Source organism: Vombatus ursinus, unplaced genomic scaffold (genome assembly GCF_900497805.2).
Source record: "Vombatus ursinus unplaced genomic scaffold, bare-nosed wombat genome assembly UNPS02014945.1, whole genome shotgun sequence".
Taxonomy (NCBI): domain Eukaryota; kingdom Metazoa; phylum Chordata; class Mammalia; order Diprotodontia; family Vombatidae; genus Vombatus; species Vombatus ursinus.
In genome coordinates this window covers 22,657,409-22,676,812 of record NW_020954723.1, presented here as the reverse complement: position 1 = coordinate 22,676,812, position 19,404 = coordinate 22,657,409, and the positions used below count along the sequence as shown (strand labels likewise).

The 19,404-nt window shown below is 36.9% G+C and overlaps 1 protein-coding gene across 2 annotated transcripts in view; it reads left to right on the top strand.

Annotated features, from left to right (window-relative positions):
• Positions 1–19,404, top strand: part of TTLL5 (tubulin tyrosine ligase like 5) — a 230,980-nt gene that overhangs the window by 143,987 nt on the left and 67,589 nt on the right. For both annotated transcript variants that reach the window (XM_027844934.1, XM_027844933.1), the window contains exon 20: positions 6,765–6,919. In XM_027844934.1, coding sequence (XP_027700735.1) covers positions 6,765–6,919 — 155 coding nt within the window. The remainder of the gene's footprint in view (positions 1–6,764; positions 6,920–19,404) is intronic.

Sequence of the window (19,404 nt, the reverse complement as noted above, 5' to 3'; positions counted from 1 at the left end):
TGGATGGTCATTAGCAGTATTGTTTCATAAGGAGAGCAGAACAAGCTGAAAGGAAACATCTAAACAAAAGCATCCCAAGAACACTAAGGACAAAATGGAAAGTATACAACATACAGAAGAAGAATGTAAGATGCATTTTGAAGTTACTGTAACAAACTCTTTTCTCTCCCAAGGACAGTACAATCATCATACTTTTACTCTTAACATCACAGTCCCAGACATGCTTATGACACTAAAAAGAACAAAGTTGAACAGGAGTTGAACTGGAACAAGTGTATGTAGAGGAGATCTGTGCTGGAAGTGACCCATTCATTGATTATATAAGGAAAAAAAGATGAGAAGGAAAATACCGAAGACATGGAAAAGATATTGCACCTTTTTTAAGGTACAATAAATACACAGAATAGGGGAATGAGAGAGTGGCATTAACTACTCACTTATATGCCTATTTATATACTAATATATACTAATGAATCATATATATATATATATAAAATCACTCTTAAGTGGATTTCAGAAAAACCTGGAAAGACTTAACATGAACTGATGGTGAGTAAAGTGAACAGAAGCAGAAGAACATTGTACATAGTAACAGCAACATTGTGCAATGATCAACTATGATTGACTCAGCTCTTCTCAGCAATACAGTGATCTAAGACAATTCCAAAAGACTCATGATGGAAAATGCTATCCACATCCAAAGAAAGAACTGTGGAGTCTGAATGCAAATCAGAGCATCGTATTTTCACTTTTTTGTTTTTTGTTTTTCGTGGCTTTTCCATTTTGTTCTGTTTCTTCTTTCACAATATGACTAATGTGGAAATATGTTTATATGATTGCACATGTATAACCCTATATCAGATTACTTGCCATCTTGGGGAGAGGAGATGGAAGAAAAAATTTAGAACTCAAAATTTTATTAAAAATGAATGTTGAAAACCATCCTTACACGTATTTGGAAAAATAAAATACTGTTTCAAAAAAAATCACTCTAGAATCCTTTGAAAGATAAAACTACAGAAATAATCTTGTTCAATAGTCATCTGATTATAAACATTAAATGAGTAATAAAATAGAGAAATATATGCTTAGCAAAGTTGTTTGTCAGTGTTATGAAGTTGATCCAGCACAGAGTCCAGGTTGAAAAGAGATTCCCTATGGAATATTAGATTCTCTAGATTTGCAGATGATGATAATGATAACTAGAATTTATATAGCACTTTGAGGTTTGCAAAGTCCTTTATACATATCATCCCACAACATCCTCACAACAACCCTGTGAAGAAGCTGCCATTATTATCCACATTTTACTGATGAGGAACAAAGGCTAAGTGATTTGCCCAGGGCCACACAGCTAAGTAAACGTCTTAGTCAAGTTTTGAACTCAGGTGTTCTGATTCTAGAATCAGGCTTATTACTCTAGTCACTTAGCCATCAAGTTGCCCTGATGATATTGTGCCAATTGCTTCAAGCCAGAGAAGATCACAGAGTCTCTTGGAAGAATACTCATTGTCCACACAGGAAAGATCAAATGTGTGAAGCATGTCTTATTGCCCAGATTACAATATTTGGATGGACAACTTATAGAGTTTGTCCATTAGTATATATATTTGAGACAGTACATATGGGCAACAAGTTGGCCACGCAGTTGAACAAGAGGAGGAGGGTGGTATGATTACCTTTGGAAAACTTCAAAGATCCTCCTGTGACCAATAAAAGCAAAGGCCCATTTAAAAAAAAATACTAATATTCTACTAGTGTTGCTTTAAGGCAGCAAGATAAAAATTAAAAATTCATATAACATAAAAGCAATGGAAAGGCATGTGCTGGGTACATACAGACTGCAGCATATAAGCAACAAGGAACTCTCATAAAAGAATTGTATAATAGGAAATAAATATTGACTGCTCATGTTGGGAAGGACAAGAGATGATGGATAGGCAGCCAGAATACTCCACTGGTGCTTTTATGAGAAATCAATGAAAGGCTTCTTGCATGTTGGTTGGACCCTCTGTGTCAAATTTGTGGGAATACATGGATAAGAGATACATAGAAGGAACAGATATGTGTAGATTGTGATGTGCATTATTGATAGGAACTTCCAAATCAATGAGAGTACGCATCCATATAAGTGCATCAATAGACCAGCTCTGCATAAAGGGGACTGAAGCAAATCCTTTCCCATTAAAGGGCTCCTCAGTGTAGGCTAGAATCAGTTCTAGGAGAGTCCAGCTTCTAAAGAGGGGAATCTTTCTAATTGTCTCTGACCAGGCAAAGGAGTTTGAACTTTATTTAGTAGTCATTAGAGGGACGCTAAATATTTTGGGCAGAGGAGTAACATAACCACATTTTTACATGAGCGAAATTAGTTTGGCAGTAGTGTAAAATATGAATTGGAGAACGAAGTAGAACTTTCTTACAATTTGTTTCATAATTGGAGTCATTAAAAGAATATACAAACATGGAGGAAGGGGTAGGAAAGTGGACATCATGTGAACCTTACTCTTATCTAAAGCAGACAAGATTTGAATATGCCCAGTGTACATGGACTCATGCAAAAATACACAAATGTTTGGTATAGAAATATATCTAGCAGTGAGCTGGAGAAAAGGAGAAGGTTGAGAAGGACTTAAGAGAAGGTGGAGCAAGGGAGGGAATACTTATAAGCAAAACAAATCAGCTTTGGAGGGATAGGATTAGGAGAACTTAAAGAAAAAAAAAGTGTAAGAACCAGTGATTGCAGTCTAGAAAAGGGGAAGAGAGGATTACCAGTGGAGTGGAAGCAGAACCCATCAGTAACATCACTCTTGTTGATCATATTCTCTTTTACTATCACCATCTTTGTAAATATTGAGGTGGGGGTCAAAGAGAGGGAAAACAATACAAGAAGATATGATGGAGGTAAATGTACAAATGATAGAAGAATGAACATAAATAGAATGGAAAAGGATAACATAATGGCTTAAAAAGCAAAATCTAGCAATATGTTGTTTACAAGAAACATGATTAGTATATAGATTCACCTGGAGTTAAAAATGAGACACCAAAACAGAATTTATTATACTTCAGTCAATGGTAGGACTAGAATGGTTAAAAGAGAAATAAATAAGGAAACTATATTATGCTTAAAAGGCATCATAGACAATGAAGTAATATCAATACTTAATACTTATGAATCAAATGGTAAAGTATCTAAATTAAAGGAAAAATTTATCAAATTAGAGGGAGAAATAGACTGTAAAACCATATTATTGGGGATCTCAATACACCCCTTGCAGACCTAACAAAAAGTTGAACAAGAAAGATGGACCTCATGAGAACTTTAGAATAGTTAGATATGATAAATCTGTGATGATTACTGAATGAGAATAGAAAGGAGTATACATGTTTTTCAACTGTGCATGTCACTTTCACAAAAATTGATCATATGGTAGGGCTGAAAAATCTCACTAAAATGCCAAAGGCAGCAATATTAACTGCATCTCTTATTCCTTACAATGCAGGTAAAACCAATAATCAGTTGAGTGTAAATCTGGGTCTCTTTTGACAGCAAGTCCAGCAGACTTTTCAGTGTACTACACTGCCTTTCAGAGGATTGCCAAGATCTTTTCCATCTCTAAATACTATTATTCAGAGGCACATGAGTTGGCTCATCATACTTCTAACGCAACCTAATTGGATGCAGCCAAAGCATGAACTATTATATTGGTCACAGACAGTTTCAGAAATTTATCTTCCTTCTGAATTTATAGAGTAGCTTTCTATTTGCAAACAAAATATTATTAATTATTTACAGTGAAGAGGACCAAAAAGCCTTTTTACTTGTTCAGTTCTGTAAATGTAGATCGTCCTCTCTTCTATTATAGCTTTTGTTTCATCTTTTAAACTTTCTGACTTTGAAAGCAGAGTGGTGGAAGGGAGAGAGAACTGGACTAATATCCAGAGATTTGGATTTTAGCTTTGGTTCTACAGCCAATCAGCTGGGTAACTTTGGGCAAACTTTTGGCCTCAGTTTGCTTATCTACAAAGTGCGACAGTTGAACTAAGAGAAGTAGGGTGGTAGAGTGGAAAAAACACAGTATTTGGAGTCAGAAAGCCTATGTCCAACTACAGCGTAGGTACTTAGTACCTAGTTGACTTTGACCTATTGGGTTTAAATTCCCTCCTCTGTAAAATGAAGGGATCTTAACAGATGGTCTCTAAGATCCTTTGCAGCTTTCTAAATGATCCTATGGCTAAATGATTTCACAGGTCCCTTCCATTTCTAACATTCTATTTCCTATTTCCTCATACTTTTCAAAAGGTTACTTTCTACTATGTCACTTTGTTTACAACAAGCTTCTTATTTACATAGAAGAAAACATGTTGGGATTTTTAGACCAATTCCTTCTCCTGACTTTTCTTTCTCTAGTAACTATACTACTATTCTTTTTGCCACTCTGGCTTAAAATAATCATCTTTTTGTCCTTATATGCCCTCATTCCCCATATGCTTTCATTCACCAAATTATTAGATCCTTCTTTTGAAAAATTTCCATGCTTTCTTTTTATTTGTGCTTTCTACACCCTAGGTACAACCATTATTATCTCATGCTTGAACCTCATACTAGAATAACTTTACTGTTATTTCCTGTTTCTTCCTCCTAAACCATCCTGTACAATCTTCCCAGAATCATCTTCCTAAAACCCTGTTTTCATTATAAGATCAGAGGATTTAGAGCTGAAAGGAAACTTGAGACAGCATCTTGTCAGGCAACACTCATTTTACAGATGAAGAAATCAAGGGTCAGAGACAGTAAGTGAGTAATTTAGATAATAAGTGGTAGAGCTGAGATTCATATCACTTCTTTTCTCAGAAACCTTTGATGTCTCATGATTGCCTGCACAATAAAATGAAAATTTCATAGCCTTATATTCAAGGTCCTCCATAGACCAAATCCAACCTAGATTTCTATCCTTATCTTTTAGTACTCACCTATGTAACCTTTTCATCTGTTCCAAACTTGTCTACTCATTGTCCTTCAAACACGCTTGCCTCTGTACCTCCATGTTTTTTTTATAACTTCACAATCATCATAGACAAATGCATTTATTTCACTATCAGCATATGAAGAAAAAGATTGCATACGAATTTGTGAATTTCCTAGTGCTTTTTTAGAAGTATATTAAATTTAACAGCGTAGTAAAAAAAAAATTGCCTTGTTTGTATCCCTTTCTGAAATTCTGTTTTATTTCAGCCATTTAAAAAAAAATCTTTCATTGATAATGTTTTCTTTCTTTTCCATTTTGCATCCCTTTCACTACTCACTAAATCACCCTACCTCTCCCATCAGTAGAAGTCCTCTCTTATAGCAAATGAGTATAGTCAAGCAAAACAAATCACCTCTTTGGCCAGGCCTGAAAAATATATGCCTTATTCAGTTGCCTCTAGTTCATTGCATCTTCTTGATAGTTTTATTCCTCCTTCCTACATTACTTTCTTCTCTGGTCCTGATCTATCCAAATTTTACCTATCCTTAAAGACCCAGCTCAACTCCAACCTTAAAGTCTTTCCTTATAATCTTTGCCTAAAGTGATTTTCCCCTTGTGTGAAAACTACAGTACTTCATTTTCTTACCTCTAACTTGGTACTTATCATTTTTTTACCTGGTATTGTGAATTGATTGGCAGCAGGCTATAGTAGAGAGATGACCTTTGAATCAGGAAGATGAGTTTAAGGACCTACCTCTGACACTTACTGGCTTGTATAAATCACTTAACTTCTCTGGGGCAACTCTCTAAAACTGTAAATTGCAGATAAGATACTGATCTGCATTGCTAGAGTTCTCATAGAGAGTTTCCTACACTGATGAAATCGTCTCATCCAAAAAAACTTTGCAAGTCATCCATTGATGTGCATATGAAAGTAATATCCTTTGTAGGTAGGGAATCTCTCTTATCTGCTTTGTATTCCCTCCTCTCAAACCCAGTAGCACCTAGTATAGTAAACAAAACATAGGAAATAGAAAATGGAACCTATATTTCAGTGATATATAGAACTCCTGGGTAGGAAACTTCCTCTACCAAGGCAGGTCTGCACCTTCTAAGCACCTTATAGTATTAGTGGCCTAGAGCACTCAGGGGTTGAGTGACCTTTCAGAGTCACATAGCCAGTAAGTATCAGAGACAGCACTTGAACCTAGGTCTTCTGCCTTTGAGGCCAGTTCTTTAGCCACTATACTATGCTTCTTTTTCCTTCATGATAATAGCTGCTTAATTAGTGTTTTTGACTTATTGATATTATCTGAAATTCTAATCTGTAGTATGAATCTGAACCTCCTGCTACTTTTAGGTCCTTTTGTCTTAGCCATTGATTTTATTCATATTGGCCGGCATCTACCAGTTATTTAATTAATAACAACAATAATAATAGCTAGGATTATGTGGCTCTTTAAAGTTTACAAAGCAACATATATATATATATGTGTGTATATATATGTGTGTGTGTGTGTATCTAAGATGATTCTCACAACAACCCAGTAAGCTAGATGCTACTATCCTCATTTTACAGATGAGACAGCTGAGGCTGAGAGATTAAGTGTGACCAAGAGCCACACAAGTCCCAAGTGTCTGAGGCAGGATTTGGACTCATATTTTCTAGACTTGAAGTTTATTTAGCTCTGTCCACTGCACTGCCTTACTGCCATCCAGGTTTCACCTGTATGTGTGGTACTTTGTAGCTTGAATGTTTTATTTTGTTTTGTTTTTCTCTGTTTTCATTTTCAGGTAACAAACCTGAATTTGGCAAGTGGAGTCACAAGTCAAACAGGTGCTACAACTCCCCCTACCCTTCGCCCAGTACATAGTCCTGGAGGTCCATCATTGTCAACACATTCAGACCCTCAAGTCCCTGAAAGCAGGACTAGCCCACCGGTAAATAGGTATGCTGAATGGTGTGGGATTCAGTTTTGGGTTAGATAGGAAAAATGAAAGGCAGAGAAAGTATATAAGTATAGCTATGTATACGTATATCTTTTTAAAGTTTATGATAAAGTAAACAAAATCCTTAGTGTCAGTTTAATGAGCTAGATAAGTAGGAAGAAGTATCATTTAAAAATAATTTTAAAGGAGAGGGAAGTGGCACCAGATATAAAGATCATGGCAAAATTTATGCTATGACATGAGTAGCTTATGGATTATGCAAAGTCACTACTCTCTCCCATATTCAAAATACCCAGGTATCAAAAATGCAAGATCTAACCTTCCTTTCATTTACTTCATCTAAAGACTGAAAAAGGCAGTAAATACAATGTGGCCATGAGAGTGATCATGTCATCCTAATAAACTTTCCTCTAGGTGTTCCGATGTATCTCTCCTATCTGTTCTCTGTCCAGCACCCTGTTGACATTCTGCCTTGTTCTGAGTTTCAGAAAGGTGATCGAGGGCCTGGGCATAGTTTTAGTACCTAATTATTATAATTATATTAGTTAATGTTAGACTTGCTACTTAAGTAGCTTGTTTGAGAAAATTCACCTCTTCTCAGGTTCTCCAAGGCTATGCCAACAGCACACAGGCTCTCTGACAAGGGAATTAAACCTTCAAATATGGGTCTAAAAACGGACCCTATGTTTTTTGCCTAGCTAATATCAGAGAAACTCATTCACCAAATTTGCTGCAAAGTGATGAATTTTTCCATACCAACTCTACTATTGTAGAAGGGTTACAATCTAAATTGGTTTTTTTAAAGGATGAAATGAAACTATAGATCCTTAAAATATATAAATATTCCTTAATAAATGAGATAAGTCTATTCTAAATAGCTGGCTATAAAGAGAAATTCTATATATAGGACTTTATGACCTTCTGCTTTTATCCCAGGAGGTATTCTCATTCTTTTCTAATACAACCCCAGGGGGACTGAAGGTTTTAACTTGGCCCCAAGTAACCCTTGTTTCACAGGACTGCTAGGATACTAGGTCATTTCCAGAATCATTTCGGGAGATGCATTTCTGTTGGGAATTCCTAAAGATACCTGAAATTTACTAAAACACCTGAGATTTAGGCCTCGAGGTCAGTCATAGAATTAGCATAACTTCCCTGAAGTACTTAAGTGGGGATGAGTTGGGGCCTAGCCAAGAGTGCCCCAATTCTATGCCATACAGGATCTCTATCTCATTTCTTGTCTATGGAGGCATTTGTCACTTGGAGAATTAACCCAGTTTATTGGCTTCCCATTTTTTACACATTTAGAGAGGTAAGTTTGATTAAGTTAGTTAAATACTGGAGTAGAAGTCCAAAGATGGGAGTTTTATTCCTGTTTCTGACACTGACTTACCACATAACTTTAAGCCATTCACTAAATCTCTTTTTAGATAAACATACTTAATTTGCAAACTAGGCTATTTTAAGAAATTTCAAGATTATCTATAAAACACTTTGATCTCCCTAGAAATGAGTGCTAAGTAAATATAAGTTGCTATTCTTTTTTATTATTTCTATTGTGACAGTGAATTGCAGTATTTATAAACCTTGACAGTTCACCAAAATAATAGATAATCATAGTCTTCAGTGGGCTGCCTTATGAATTGGATTTAAATTTTAAGAGAATTCTGTTGTTGTTTATACGTTTCATCCTGACATGTTGGAGGATTCAGTGACTTGGTAGCCACAGGAATGAAAACTAGTGACTCACAAAAATCCTGTTTAGTGTTATTTTTTATTTCCATGTGGTGTTCCTATTGTTCTTAATTTTTATAGATCACACAAGTTTTTCATCAGACAACCTTGTTCTTCCCTTACTCCGCCCCCCCCCCCCCTTTGGAAATAACCTCAAGTGTGGCCCCAAGGCTTTTGTCTCCTATAGGTCAATGTGAGCTCAGCTCCTCAAAACCCTGTGTTCTTTCAGTCTGTCTGGAGTTCATGCTTTGTTGTGGGAGAGGAAGGCAGAAAGCCTGTAACTTGCCCAGACAGTCTGAGGCCTGGCCATGTAGCTCCCTAGACACAGTAGAGTTGGACTTGGCCAGCCATTACTCTGTGTTTCTTTTCAGAGGGAATAAGTGAGATTAACTGTAGGCTCTTCTCCAGAAAAGAAAAGAATTGGGGTCAAAATATTTTAGGACCCCAGTTATTAAGGGCTAGAGTGTGCCTTCAAAACGGCAGGCTCTTATTGGGAAAGTATGTCACTAGAACTTGCAGGTATAGAGTGCTTACCACCAATACCTCCCTTTTAAAAGTGACTATTAAGGTTTCCAGATTCTGATGCATAAGTAACTTGGCCCCTTTCTACTCAATAAAGTGTGTGTTTGGGAGAGGGGGAGGGTGAAAGGAGAGTAGAGACTTTCAAATTATTTTATCCAATAGAATTATTCTTTCTCTAGACACAATAGATAATTAGGTGCTCAGACTTTATTAATGTTGGTTTATTATTGCCAGACTTCCGGAGAACCTAACCACAACAGGAAGGGCACATTTTTCTTTTTCTAGCACTCATTGAGTTAATGGAACAGTTTTCCTCTGTGGGAGCTAAAAGGGTTACTTACTGTGAAGTCCTGGCGGCAGCAGTGGCTGCTGCTGCTTTGAATGATCTGGGAAGGACAGGGCCTCAGACAGCTTGGCAGGAACCTGAGGCCCTGTTTTGTTCCAGTCCAGCCCTTCCTTGTGGATGGAGCTGTCAGGGAATCCCATGAACGTCTGGCTTCTGCCCTTTTGTGTGTTTTTCCAGAATTTGTCACTGAAATATTTTTATCCATCCCTGGCTTTTTAATGCACGGAACCTGGATATTTGTCTATTCCTTGACACTAAAGGTGGGCAAGGTTCGAAAATTGTCCTGTTTTGCATCAGCTGATCTTGCTGAACTGCTTTGTCACATTGTACAAAGGAGTGGTCCAATCATCTTTGCAGAAGAGTGATTTCTGGCATCTTTGTCAGGGGCAGCTCTGCCTGGGCCAAGCACAAATTGAACAAGTGGATTGTTGTCAGTTCCTCTTTGTTCCTTCTGGGTATGGATCAAAATGAAGTACTGCATCTGAGAATTCTGAATCATGGCTCCTTGTTCTTTTAGCTTTTCATGGACCTTTTTCGGCTGTTTGTTTTCAGATACTCAGGTTTAAGCTTAGCTGATTCCCTTTCCCTAAGTTCTCTAAGAGTGCCGCTTTAAAGTATTGAAGATTTAGACTTCTGCATTGGAGTCCTTCCATGATCAATCAGTCATTCAAAAAGCATTTATTGAACATCTTCTAAATGCCTAACATTTTGCTAGGTGATATGATGTGTTACCAAAAAAAAAAGGACATAGTTTATAGTCTAGTTAGGAATGTAAGGCAATAACTTTCTGTCACTCTCTCTATTGAGTTCTGCTTTCATGCCTCTGATATGTTGAACCAGGAGCAGGAGTAAACATATTCCTTGCCCCTGATATTTCTATACCACATGTAACAGATTTGTCACTATCATCTGCTAACCTCTTGGTTATTTTTCCTTTCTCAAGGAGTTCAGTACCTGGCTTAAAGTCTTTCTCTTTACCTCTATCCATACCCTAATATGTGGGCTCATTATATAAAATTGTTGTTCCCTCAAACATCCTTCACTCCCACTTCGTCAGCTTCTTCAACTACATGACCTATATCTTCACTCTTCCTCAGCCACCTATAGATATTTTCATAACCTTGATCTTAAAATCACCTCTAATTTTACTGTCTCAGATGATTCAGAATTCTGTAATTTCTCTCTCTCTCTCTCACATAATAAATTCCTATCCTTCTGCCTCACTGCTTTGAAATCTATTGTTTGTATTCAGCATGACCTCCCATCCCTCCACTCTTCCCTGTTCTTCTAGCACATCACCTCCTTACTAGTCTTACTTTCTTGTACCTTAGAGTTTACCATTTCAGCTATATATTTTTCACTTTTGAATTCTTTGCTTCCTTATTTTTTTGCCAGTCACACCTTGCCAAATTCCAGTACTAGGTAAGTACTTAAAAATGTTTGTTGAATTGTGTGATACAGACCGCTCAAGAATAAAAACAATCTAGAGTATGAACTATACTTAGTCCATATTATTATTGTGCAATATAATCAAGTTCAGAATGAATTAAAGAAGGGGGGATATGTGTGATTCTCTAAAAGGCACACGGTGGCTTCATAATCATTATGGAAACTGAAGCCCAGATGTCAGTGACATTAAATTGAAACTTGCAGGGGAAAATAGAACTTTTACACTCTGCTTAGTAAGAATCCTGCCATTCCATTTCTTAATGTGTACATTAACTCTGAGGAGAATGGGGACAGTATCCCCTGGTTGACAAAGGAAAGAGAAACTAAGCCTGGGCCTGTAGGATAGAGATTGCCCATTAGGCAACCCAGCAGCATGAAGAGAGAGAGCTAAAAGCTCATCCTTTCCTTGTGTCCCTTGGCACACATTAGACTAGGACCAACATACTATCCTTCCCTTCAGTTTGACCTTGTTTGTTAACTGGAGACTTGCTCCTCAGCAGGCCCTCCTCAGTGCTCTCCTTTTGGATGCCAAAATTCCACTGAAGCCTGATGTTCCTGCCAGTGCACATTCACATTTTCCATCCATCCTGGGGGTCGTACTTTGAGGTGGCTTTTCTCTGTAGCATCTTAAAGCTCATAGTTTGATACTTTATCCTATTATGCAAATACAATTCTTTTGCCAGAAAAAAGTCAAATCAAAAAAGAGAAACCCCAGAAAGTTTTTCACAATTGTTTCCTCTTCCAGAATTATAAGGAAGTCTGATTTGACTCCCTATTCCATTTTCCTTTTTTCCCTTAGAAGAATCTCCCTTCCTTTTCTTGCTCTCACCTTTACTTCCCTCTGAGCAAAATTGAGCTTCTTTATTTAATGTGTGAAGACCTATGCATTTCTATTTGGGACCATTCCACTTCTTAACTCACTCTCTGACCTATAACCCCAGCAAGAGACTTAACCTCTCAGTATAGTGCTTAAAGTTATTGCTTTATGTTAACCTGAACTTTTTGGCAGATTCTGTTGCCACTCATACATCAAGAGTGTCTGGGTAACATGTGTACTGTGCCAGGACCAGGATGACTGGGCATTATGCCAGATACAGGCAGCTTGGGCAACTCAGCCACCCCACTGAATACTAGGGAAAGAAATTAGGAAATTTTGGAGTTCTTCCAAAAGTAAATATGGCTGGGCTTCCTGCCAGGGGCCAGGCTAGGTGGGTTGGAGGACGTGGGCATTGTGCCAGAGTCATGGTGAGGAAAGTAGAGTGCTACTCATCTCTACAAGCCAGAATAAAATTCAGGTTGCTTTGTGATGTGCCATTCTTGCATTTTTAACATTTTAGCTTAAATGGAATTGTATTCAGGTGTGTAATGTACAGATGTTCAAACAAGATAATGATTCTTAAAATCTCTTAAGATTTCCAGCAAAGGCTCGGAAATGTTGCCTTGTTTTTAAATGTCCAAGAAAATCAGATTAATATCTTAGTTTCAAGAGCATAACATAGCCTCATGTGCTAAATTATATGAAATGCTTTCATTAGAATAGAGGAAACATAACAGAATTGACCTGTCTCTTCACTTGTTTTAACAAGTATTATTATTAGATCAGCTCCCATCATTTATGTTGGTCAGGGGTTCCCCAAACAGTGATGAAGGGATATTTATATGTTTTTTATCTGGATCCTACTGAGAATCATTGAAAAAAATATTAAACTTTTCCTTCATCTCAACTCAGAAAAAGCAACATGGGATGGAAAGGGGGAGGATAGAAGTTTTGCTGGGTTCACAAGGCCTTTAACTAAAGGGTCTCTTTTACATCTCTAGCCTGTCTATTAATAAACTCTTGTCCTATAATAAAAGACAATGAGTCACTTCTCTTGGTTAGAGAACTAGAATTTAGAAGCTGACAGGAAAAAAAATTCTCCCATACTTAATTTTTTATTAGAGTGAAGTTTTTCTGTACAATATAACCACAGAGGAGGGTTTAGAATTGCACATGTAATACAGTAAAAACCAGTCATAATTTTTAGTATTTTTTACACTGTATGAAATATTTTAAGTACTTTATAAATTCATTTTTCAAATTTTCAGCATGAAGTAGGGATTATTAAATTAAGATGTTGGTGATAAAAACTTTTTCAAAATAAAGGCAATGGAGAGAGACTAAAGATTAAAAGCTGATTGAAATGTGTGCCAAAAGATAGGCAGGAAATCCAGGGTTGTCTCAGAAATAGGATCAGAAAAGGACATTTGAGAGCTCAGAGAATTAGAAATGAATCATATTTCAAAACTGTAATTGCCAGCATCACTTTGGCATGACTGTGTTTTCATTATATTAAAAGCATTGTAACTAGATTTTTGTCTGTTTTGGGGTTTGGGTTTGGGGGGTTTTGAATGCTGGGTCTCCCTATCATGCCTGGGTTGGAAGTGCAGAAGTCACTCATGGGCCTGATCCCCCTTCTGATTGGCACAGGAGCTTTGTTCTACTCCATTTTTGACCTAAGCCAGTTCATTTACTCCATAGACAGCCTAGTGGACCCCCCCACACACACTTCTAGAAGTGCATTCACTGTATTGGTCCCAGATTTAATATAAACAGCCTTTTAGCTTTGGCTCACTGCAACTCAACCAAGCCTCATCAGTAGCACAGATCACAGGCATTCACTATCACACTCAGGTCCCTACTTGTATTTTTTTGATGGTGTAGGTGGAATATATAGAACGATGGTTAATTTTATCAGTGAATAACCATTGTGACATAGTCACAGAGCCAATAACCAATTATTGTATGGGTTTCTTGAAACTGATTTAAGTATCTTGTGTGATGTTCCATATTTCAGCTTAAGCAAGATAATGTGATAGTGCAATCAGGATGAATTTAACTTAGTTTTTAAGTAGAATTTGTAACACTGACAGTAATAGGACAATGAAATGTGGGCGTTTAAGCAAGAGAGATTCTTAAGGCAGCTAAAAATCCCCACACTTCAAATACTGAGAAACAGTAAAGGTAAAAATGACAGTTATGTCTCAGATGATAATGATTTCCTTTCCTTCCACCTCTGCCACATACTTGGTCCTTCTTAACCAGTTCCTTGTTTTTATTGGATCTTCTAGATTAACCTGAACTTTTTGGTCCTGGCATTGTATTCATGTTATCCAGCCGCCCTTATATGAATGACACTAGAATCCACTAAAAAGTTCAGGCTTAGAATCAGCACTATTTGTCGAATACTGTGGAGGAATATTGGGGAAGATTATAAGCAGAATCTGCTCCCAAAATGGCAAAAATCATTAAAAGAAAAAATGAACTGGGAAACAGTGTGGCATGATACATTCCAGGAACATTTGTAGATGAAAGTGGAAGACCATCAACAAATAGATGTGAAATAAAACAGATGTACTGGTATCTCTCTGGTTAGCTATTCCTAGCAGTACCACTTCTGTAGTAACTGTACTGTGTAAGGAAGTGGAAATGACACTTAGAATGAAATCAGGAAGAAGGGCTAGAGCTCACTACATACAGAAGTCATCTATTCTGGAGGTGATGCAATTTTAAAGATACATGGGGATGGATTTTTCAGAATATCTCAAAGAGGATTATATACCCTGCCCAGTGGAAAAGATTATACATAGTATTATTATGCCTTCAAAAAAATTACAAAGAAAAACCTCAGCAATTACCCGTAAATACATCTACTTTCCCATCTCTATAAAACCTTTTTTAAAATTTTTATTATTTATTTTTAGTATTCTTTTCTTTTTAAATTTTTAGTTCCAAATTCTCTCCCTCCCTCCCACAGTCTCACTCACTGAGAAGACAAGCAATTTGATATCAGTTATCCACATGAAATCATGCAAAGCGTATTTCCATATTAGCCATATTTTTTAAAAGCAAGAAAAATAAAGAAAGTGAGAAAATTATATTTAATTTGTACTCAGTTTATCATTTCTGTCTCTGGAGGTGGATAGCAGTTTTTTATCATGAATCCTTTCAAATTGTCTTGGATCATTGTATTGATCCGAATAGCCAAGTCTTTCACAGTTGATCATCATCACAACATTACTTTTAATGTGCACAAAGATCTCCTGGTTCTTCTCCCTTCACTTTGCATCAGCTCATATAGGTTTTCCCATGTTTTTTCTGAAGCCACACCCCCTTGTCATTTCCCGCATCGCAATAGTATTCCATCACAATCGTATGCCACAACTTGTTCAGCCATTCCCCAATTGATGAACATCCCCTTGATTTCCAATTCTTTGCCACCACAAAAAGAGTTGCCATAATTTTTTTTTGTATATATAAATCTTTTTCCTTTTTCTTTGATCTCTTTGGGATACAGACCTAGTAGTGGTATTGCTGTTTTATAGCCTTTTAGGCATAATTCCAAATTGTTCTCCAGAATGGTTGGACCAGTTCACTAGTGAGTTTACCAACAGTTCATTAATGTACTATTTTCCCTCATCCCCTCTAGCATTTGTAATATCTTATAGGTGTGAGGTGGTACCTCAGAGTGATTTTAATTTGCCTTTCTGAAGCCAATAGTGATTTAGAGCATTTTTTCATATGACTACTGATAGCTTTGATTTCTTCTTCTGTAAACTTCCTGTTTATATCCTTTGGCTGTTTGTCAATTGGGGAATGGCTCTTATTTTTATAAATTTGATTCAGTTCTGTACTCTATATATTTACGAAATGAGGCCTTTATCAGAGAAAACTTGCTGTAAAAAATGTTTCATAGTTTTTCATTTTCCGTGGTACCTTTTAGCACAATGTAGTTTGGATGATCATCCCTTTTAATTAGGTCAGTTTTTGATTTTGGTTTGTCTGAGATCATGATTACTACCCCTGCTTTTCTTTAGGTCATCTAAAGCATGTTAGCTCCTTCTCCAGGCCTTAATTTTAAACTCTCTATATATTTTTCTCTTTCAAGCGTGTGTCTTACAAACAATATATTGTTAGATTCTGGTATCCAATCCATTCAGCTATCCAGTTCTGTCATTCACAGTTATGGTTACTAACTATGCATTTCCCTCCATTCCATTTTCTTCTATTTCTTCTTCTCTCTCTCTCTTTTTATCCTGTCCCTCCTTAAAAGTCTATTTTGATTCTAACGTTTCCTTCCTTAATCTGTCCTACCTTTTATCATCCCCACCACATTCTCTTATCCTTTTCCCCTCCTATTTCTTTGTTGGGTAAGTTATATTTCTATACACAACTGTGTGTGAGTGTGTGTATGTGTATTCTTCCCTCTTTGAACCAATTCCAATGAGAATGAGTTTCAAGCATTGCCCAGCACCACCAACCCATTTTCCCTTCTCCTGTAAAAGCTCATTCTTGTGTACCTCTTTTATGTGAGAAAATTTTCACCCTTCCACCTCTTCCTTCCCCCTTCTCCCAGTGTATCTTTCTTACCCCTTAATTATTTTAGAAATCATTCCAACATAATCAACTTACATCCATACCCTCTGTCTATGACCTAATAATGATAAAGTTCTTAGAATTTAAATGTATCATCTTCCCATATAGGAATGTAAATAGTTCAACTTTACTGAGACCCTTATGATTACTCTTTTATGTTTCCCTTTTCATACTTCTCTTGAGTCTTGTGTTTGAATGTCAAATTTTCTATTCCTCTCAGGTCTTTCCATCAGGAATGCTTGAAAGTCCTTTATTTCATTAAATATCCATTTTTTTTCTCCTGCAGGATTATACTCAGTTTTGCTAGGTAGTAGGTTATTCTTGGTGGGAATCCTAACTCCTTTGCCTTCCAGAGTATTATATTCCACACCTTCTCCTCCTTTCATGTGGAACCTTCTAAATAATGTGTGATCCTGACTGGGGCTCCACAATATTTGAATTGTTTCTTGAAGTATTTTCTCTTTGACCTGGGAGCTCGAGAATTTGACTGTAATATTCCTGGGAGTTTTCATTTAGGGGTCTATTTCAGGAGGTGATCAGTGGATTCTTTCAATTTCTGTTTTACCCTCTGGATGTCAGCAGTCGGGGCAATTTTCCTTGATAATATCTTGAAATATGTCTAGGCTCTTTCTTTAATCATGACTTTATGATAGTCCCAATAATTCTTAAATTATCTCTCCTTCATCTATTTTCCAGGTCAGTTGTTTTTCTGATAAGGTATTTCACATTTCCTTCTACTTTTTTCATTCTTTTGACTTTGTTTTATTGTTTCTTGATGTCTGATCAAGTCATTAGCTTTCACTTACTCAATTCTAATTTTTAAGGAATTATTTTCTTCATTGAACTTTTGGATATCTTTTTCCACTTGGCCAATTCTGCTTTTTAAGGAGTTCTTTTCTTCAGTGAATTTTTGTGCCTCTTTTACCCTTAGGCCAATTTTCTTTTTGAAGGTGTTGTTTTCTTCAACATTTTTTGTACCTTCTTTTACTAAACTATTAACTTTCTTTTCATAATTTTCTTGCATCACTCATTCTTTTCCCAACTTTTCCTCTACCACTCTTACCTGTTTAACTCTTCAGGAATTCTTGTTGGGCTTAGATCCATTTTTTGAGGCCTTTTTAAAAGCTGTTTTCACATTATTGTCTTCTTCTGGGTTTATATCTTGGTTTTCTCTGAGACCAAAGTAGTTTTTCATGGTCAAATTCTATTTTTTTTTTTGCTCATTTTTCCAGTCTATTTCTTCACTTTAAACTTCTTGCTAAAGTTGGGCTCTGCTCACGTAGAAGTGGGTAAGCACTGTCCTAAGCATAAGATTTTTCTGTGCTGCTGTTTTCAGAGCTAGTTCTGAGGGTCTAAAAGTTTTTAGTGCTTCCAGGGTGGTATGATCCTGGGAGAGGTGTAGTTACTGCTCTCCTGCTCTGAGCTCTGATCTTTACCCAAGAAAGGGACCCTGCTCCCCTGCAGACACAAGTGCTAGCAGCATCTTTACCTTGAAACAGTAACCAGGGCCCTTGCTCTCTTGCTCCCTTGCTCCCTTGCTCCCGATCCCTACCACTCCTCTTCACCCTGGAGATGTGACCCAGAACAGCATTTGGGCAATATGGTTTCTTTTTTTTTTTTTTTTTGCTAGGCAATGGGGTTAAGTGACTTGCCCAGGGTCACACAGTGACACTAGTGAGTGTTATGTGTCTGAGGCCAGATTTGAACTCAGGTCCTCCTGTCTCCAGGGCTGGTGCTCTATCTACTGCGCCACTTAGCTGCCCTGGCAATATGGTTTCTAATCAGTACCAGCTGTACCCAGTACCAGGAAAGGGTTCCTTATAATCTCTTTCTAACCATTTTCCAACCCTCTTACTGTCTGTGGGCTGAGAGCGCTTGAAAGTTCTGCTGTAGCTGCTGTTGCTGCCATCACTTGTGTGGGCTCTGGATAGGCTTCCACCTTAGTGTCTCAAACCAGGGTGGAAGCCTACAGCCAACCTCCTAAGTTGTCTTAGGCTGGAAAAATATCTCCCCCAAACTTTTGTTGGTTCTGCCACTCCAAAATTTTGATTTGAGGTGTTATTTTCAAGTTAGTGGATGGAAAGGATGAGAGAGTTCAGCTGGGTTGCTTCTGTCATGATCTTGGCCTCTTCTCTATAAAATTTTCATGATATTGAAAATATGAGGATAGAATAATTAGTTTCACAGATAATTTTTTTTTATGGCAAACTACATCTTAGGAAAATAGGACATTGAACTAGAAGACTTCCTATAGATCATTTAATCCAAACCACACTGTTTTATAGATGAGGAAACTGAGGCCCAGAGAAGTCAACTGATTTCCCCAAAGTCACCCAGATAGTAAGCAGCAGAGTTGGGATACAAACTCCATTTTTCTGACTCCAAATATACAGTCACACAATTGTCTAAGAGATTTACAGAATATAAGAATTATCTGTATTTATTACTTGTTAATTACAGTCCAGTATTTGATTTGATCAAAATGTAGTTTCAAAAGCACTCCAAACACATACATCACTGTCAGGGAAGAGATCCTGTTTAGATACCAGGTTATTGTCTTCTTTGTATATATTGACATACAATATTCCACAACAAATGTAAACTTGGAAATAACTTTGTTTAAAGATCAACATTAAGTGAGGCATCAAATGGTGAGAAATATACCTTACCAAAGATGTTTGGTATTGTCATGGAGAATGTAAGTCCAGATACTCCTGTTTACTAGTATCATTGTTTTAATTTAATCAAGCCCCAAGAGTGTGGTACTTCACTGAGTTCCATAGTCACTGGAAAGAGTATCAGCCTTGCCATCTGCAAAAGAAAAATAAGATGTGGAATGTATATGTTGAGCCTGTATCAATTTACATGCCATCTTGGGATGGGGGGAGGGGAGAGATGGGAAGAAAATTTGGAATTCAAAATCTTATGGAAGTGAATGTTGAAAACTAAAAATAAATAAATTTATTTTAAAGGAAAAAAAAGAAAAATAAGATGTGGAAGTACATAGTGCCTTGATTATG